The sequence below is a fragment of the Cryptomeria japonica genome, chromosome 8 (genome assembly GCF_030272615.1).
Source record: "Cryptomeria japonica chromosome 8, Sugi_1.0, whole genome shotgun sequence".
NCBI classification, from domain to species: Eukaryota; Viridiplantae; Streptophyta; class Pinopsida; order Cupressales; family Cupressaceae; genus Cryptomeria; species Cryptomeria japonica.
Window position 1 is genome coordinate 206,866,626 of NC_081412.1, and position 5,612 is coordinate 206,872,237.

General features: G+C 35.1%; 1 protein-coding gene across 1 annotated transcript; it reads left to right on the forward strand.

Annotated features, from left to right (window-relative positions):
• Positions 1–3,906: 3,906 nt before the first annotated feature.
• On the forward strand, positions 3,907–4,617 carry LOC131857603 (uncharacterized). Its single transcript, XM_059210290.1, has one exon. It carries the CDS (start codon positions 3,907–3,909, stop codon positions 4,615–4,617), a length of 711 nt encoding a protein of 236 aa, XP_059066273.1.
• The last annotated feature ends 995 nt before the right edge of the window (positions 4,618–5,612 follow it).

Below are 5,612 nucleotides of genomic sequence, written 5' to 3' on the forward strand. Positions count from 1 at the left end.
TCATCTTGGCACAAGCATGGCTCCCAGCGTCATGAAACGAGACATGAACCAGAAAGCCTCCATGATTCAAACTTGAGTTGTCAATTGTGGAGCTGCTGGAGAGAGTGCTCGTGTCAATGAAGGGTTCAACGACTGTGATCAAAATGCTTGATATTATTTTGAGGCGTGTTGTTATTAATTGGTCTCCCCATGGAGCACTTCTTCCTCCAAATCAAGGTTGTGACACTCGCACACAGAGAGCAGATTGTTAGCAACAAAATAATAAGCATCACGAAGAAAATGAGGGTGAAGCCCTAAAATAGATCGTGTAAGGGAAAAGCAAAGGATTTAGGAGGAATCAACGCACGAATTCAGGGGACCCTAATTTTTTCACAATGTTTTCTCTAATTTGCAGACAAGATTAAATGCCGATAGGATCTTAGGTCGTGGTTGGAGGCATCGATGGCCACCTAGTGTAGGATTGGGTGGAAAATGAGGCATTGTCAAATCTACAGGTTGTGCATATTTTTTTAGGTTGCCTCTTGCGTTTGCCAAAGCTCAGTTGGTGTTATTCAGACCAGTTAAAGCTAAGAGTAAACCAGATATGGGCTTCATTTCTTTTGTATTTCGATAATAATGCATATGGGTCCAACGAGTTTTAAAGGAAATGGAATTTGCTGGTGTTGGAATGCTTTACGAAAGCTCTTATTTCACGAGATATGTATGTGAGGATTGCTTTCCCTGGCCAAAAGCATGATTGGGAGCCATGTGAGGAAGACAGAAGCGACACGATGGGGATGTTCAAATGCAGATGGACAAACCACATCTTTTCTTGCAATATAGAATGATGGACTAAGGTATGTGTAAGGATGAATGCTAGCCAGGTGTGAAGGCCAAGAATGATGAATCTTTTGGGTATGTGTAAGCATGAATGCTAGCTAGGTGTGAAGGCCAAGAATGATGAATCTTTTGAGTAGATGCATATGACAGGATTTTTGAAAGGGTTTGGAGACTTTTGAGCAGATGAAATTGGTGGGCTTAGGGCCAAGTTGTTAGAATTTAGAAACGAATCAGAAGAGCAGAAATAACAGAATAATGAATTCACAACAAAGATAAATGAGACACACAAATTGCCTACATCCACACTTAAAGCAGGGGAATCAATTATATTGATGACCAATTCGGTTTGTTCATACACAGCTGCAAGCAGGTCCAGAATACCCATAACAAAATGATATTCAAGCAGTTCTTAAAGAGCTTTACAAACAAAAGTTGAAGAGCCAAGAGTTTTGGCAGTAAAGGGAAGGAGTCTATTGGAGTTCACTTCCAACAATCTCCCACTGAAGGCCAGCAAACTGCTGCAACAAGTAGATTCCCCCACTCAATCCTGCTATCAAATATTGGAAAGGCTGAGAGAAGCTCGGCAAAAATTGAACTTCTCCCACTTAACAACTTTAGTGAGCACATCAGCTAGATTCTTTTCGATAGGAATTTTATCTACATGAAACTTGCCTTCCTCAACCATATGACGAACATAATGACTGCGAACATCAACATGTTTTGATCGAGGCTGAGATGTCTGATGTTTAGTCATGAATATGGCACTGCTATTATCACAAAACAAAGCAAAATCTGATGAAAGTATTGTCATTGATGTCAAAAAAGAACAGGTCCAGAATATTAATAATACATTTCTAGAATATCTTATCATCAACAAATATAAACAATGTACTATGGAGGGATAAAAAATGAGAAGAGTAGCGGACAAAATGAAGAATGACGACTTGAGATGGAGTAAGGTTTCGATTTCATTAAAGACAATAAAAAACAATACACAACGATCAGAATCTGTAGCCGAATCTTATATTATATGCAGCGATAAGCAATGGAATATAGTTTGGGTAATTGGTCGATTGATGAGAACATTATAGTGATATTAAAGCAATGGACTAATGACAGCGATAATATTAAGGCATCGACTTCTTCAACCCATGACAGTAGATAAAGTTCGATCCATGATACAAACTGATTCTTATTATGGTTAATATTGAACAATACAAGCCAGTGATTTGTTATGAAGATGATGATTCACAGATTAATAAAAGACAACGATTGCATCTGGTAAAGTTATAGATGGAATAAGATATGGAGAGCACCGACTCTGTTAAAGACAATGAAGCATAGATCAATTATTGTGGCAGCACTAAGTTAGAAGATGAGGGAATAAGTATTGATAAAGAAATTAAAGAGCAAACCAGATAATATAAATATTAGCAACTACAATACCTCAGAGAGATCACCATTCATCATACACGTGGTATGGAGTGATAGCTGTGTAATATTTGCATAATACACATGGCGAACTCATGTTAATAAGGTGGCAATGTGTTGAAAACAAATAATTGTTGACTGTCGCTCAGATTGAAGACACATAAGGAGAAACTAATGCAACAATGTCAAACATACTAAGCATATTCACGTATTCAAATAGATGACTCATGTGGTCGAATAGTCAACATATAATATGGTTGAGATTCTATATGTTCGAGGAACAAATGATATTGTAATGTAGTCCAAAGCAATTATCGACTTTGTTTGAAGAGGTATTACAAAGGATTGTTGAAGGAGGCATTCGCTGATAGAATAATACATTAATATTTGAATTCCAAACTCAAAGCTATGAGCATAGAGATAACCGAGACTATTATCTACCAAGTCCATGGAGATTGAAAGCCAACTTAAATTCTGGGCAAATTTTATCACAACCGATCCTTAAATTAATAAAGACATAATATACGAGAATAAACTCGACTCATTATATGAGTCGATTTTAGGTTTATTGCCATTAAAATTATATTGGTCAAAGAAACAACTTGATATCTTGGACTTAATAATCGGGTTGATTAGAACCAATTATATCTCGATTGGAAATAATGGTATGATTAGTGGCTAGTTTGGAAGAGGTGCGATTAATGCTTATGATAATAAAAAATGGACATCAATTAACGAAAAGGCATTACTTAAAGTTCAAGGGAATGTTAATATTAAAAGAGACGTATCTCTTTGAATCATATGGTCGTCGCTTTCCAAAAGGCATGAAATGGTATAAAGGGAGATTGAGTTACGATGTGTGTGAAAGTGTGTAGTGTATGATATAATTCTGGAATTATTCAGTCAAAAACAAGGGAGATTTTCAGACTTATATGATGCTATAAGAATAAAAATAAGGAGTATACAACTACACATATGTATACTGAGAAGCCAATTATAACAGTATATGAGAGGTGCATAATATTGAAAATATTAAAATACTGTATGAAGTAAAATTCCAGAATAATCTGGAGTGTAATGTGTGGAATGTGAAGAATAAAATAAAAAAATATATCTGAAGAGAAAGTGTTGTGTGTAGGGGTGTTGTGCAAAATATAATCAGATTTTCATAGAGTGGGTTGGTGCTCACAAAACAGAATTTGGGGAGTTGGTGCTTCCAGTGGGTTGGTGCTCACAAAACAAAAAATTTGGGGAGTTGGTGCTTCCAATGGGTTGGTGCTCACAAAACAAAAATTAGGGGGTTGGTGCTCACAAACAATTATAAAAGAAGAATTTATATATATATATATATATATATATATATATATATATATATATATATATATATATATATATATATATATATATATATATATATAACATCATTTTAGTGGCTTTCTCCCACATTGGGTTTTCACTCAAAATTATTGTGTTCATGTGCATAACTATTTTTCAGTGATTGATTCTATCATATAAAATATTGAATTGGCAAAAAGTTTCATTATATTGATTCACCCCTCCCCCTCTCAGTATAACTGTGTGCTCTTCAATTGGTATCAGAGCAGGTTCCTTCAGAGATAGCCTTATAGCTTGAAGGTAGATCCCTAAAAGAGCACAATGGTGGATAACTATGCAGTGAGAAATCCAATCTTCAATGGGACAAATTATGCATTTTGGAGTATTAAAATGAAAGCCTATCTAAACGCACTTGGTTATGATGTTTGGCAATCCATGGTGGATGGGTACACACCTCCGTCAACTCCTCTAACTGATATAGCAGGAAAGAGGAAAAGTGAGAATAATGCTAAAGTAGAACATGCCCTTCTATGCAGTTTGGCAGATTCTGAATTTACGAAGGTTATGCATTGCAAATCAGCCAAAGAGATATGGAACAAATTAAAAGGTATCTATGAAGGGGATAAAAAAGTAAGAGAAGCCAAGGTTCAATCACTTAGAATGAAATATGAAAGTCTTAAAATGAAGGAAGATGAAGACATTGCTGCCTACTTCTTGCGTGTGGATGAAATTGTGAACGCAATCACAGCATTGGGAGAAGAAGTTAAAGACACACTCGTTGTTCAAAAATTGCTAAGAACTTTGACAATGAAATTTGATCCTAAGGTATCAGCCATAGAAGAAATGAAGGATTTGAAAACATTGACAAAAGATGAATTGTTTGGAATTCTCACAGCCTATGAAATGAGAACAGAAGACAAACCATCTCAAAAGGAAGTAGCTTTCAAAATATCCAAGAAAGGTAAAAAAAAAACCGTGCACAAAAGGAGAGCTCAAGCAGTGAATCAAATGAGGCTGAAGCTTATTTCATGAGGAAATTCAAAAAGGTCAAAGGCAAATTTCTATTTAAATGTTTCAATTGTGGTAAGGTAGGGCACTATGCTTCAAAGTGTCCTCAAAATGAAGGCGATAGTAGTGAAGAGGAAAAGAAGAACTATCCAAAGAAAAAAAGGAAAGAAATACTTCAAGAAGAACTACTCAAAACATAAGAAAAACTTCTACTCTAAACAAAGCTCTAGTTCATCAGAAGAAATCTCTAAAGATATGTCCAGCAGTGATGGAGGAGAAATTCTTTTCATGGCAATGAAAGTTGAGGATGATGAAGATGAAAAAGAAGAAGAAAAAAAGGCTATGGGTGATGATGAAGATGTAGATCTAGAAGAAGAGTTACATTATTCTTATGAACAAAATGAAAAGCTAAAAGGAAGGATTTCAAAATATAAGACAAAATTACAGGAGTCAAGCAAGCTCATTGAAGACCTAAAAATACAATTAGAGGAAGCAAATAAGAATGAGGAAGAGATAAAAGATCAACTTAAAAGTAAAGAGGAAGGATGCAATAAATTAGAATTAGAAATCATCACCTTAAAACAAGAATTGGAGAAACTTCAGAAATTTTAAGATAGTACCAAGAAAATGGATAAACTTCTCAAAACACAAAGACCTACTTTCACTAAATCAGGTCTAGGACGTAAAGAAGATCAATCAACCAAGGCTACTAGTTCAAAAACCTTGGATGAGTCATGGAAGATAGTAGAAAATAAAAGAAGGAAGAATGATACTCATAGATCTCATCCTCCCACTAATGTGTTGAAAACATCCTACCTAAAGAAACCACATGCAACTAATAATTATTATTCATTCAAGGGACATTGTTTTTCATGTTATAAGTTTGGTCACAAAGCAATACATTGTAGGAGTCATACTAGAAATATTTCTAATTTTACTCCAAAGAACCACAATTCATTTTCTCCTCTAATGAATTATGATGTAATATGCTATAAGTGTCACAACTTTGGACACACAGC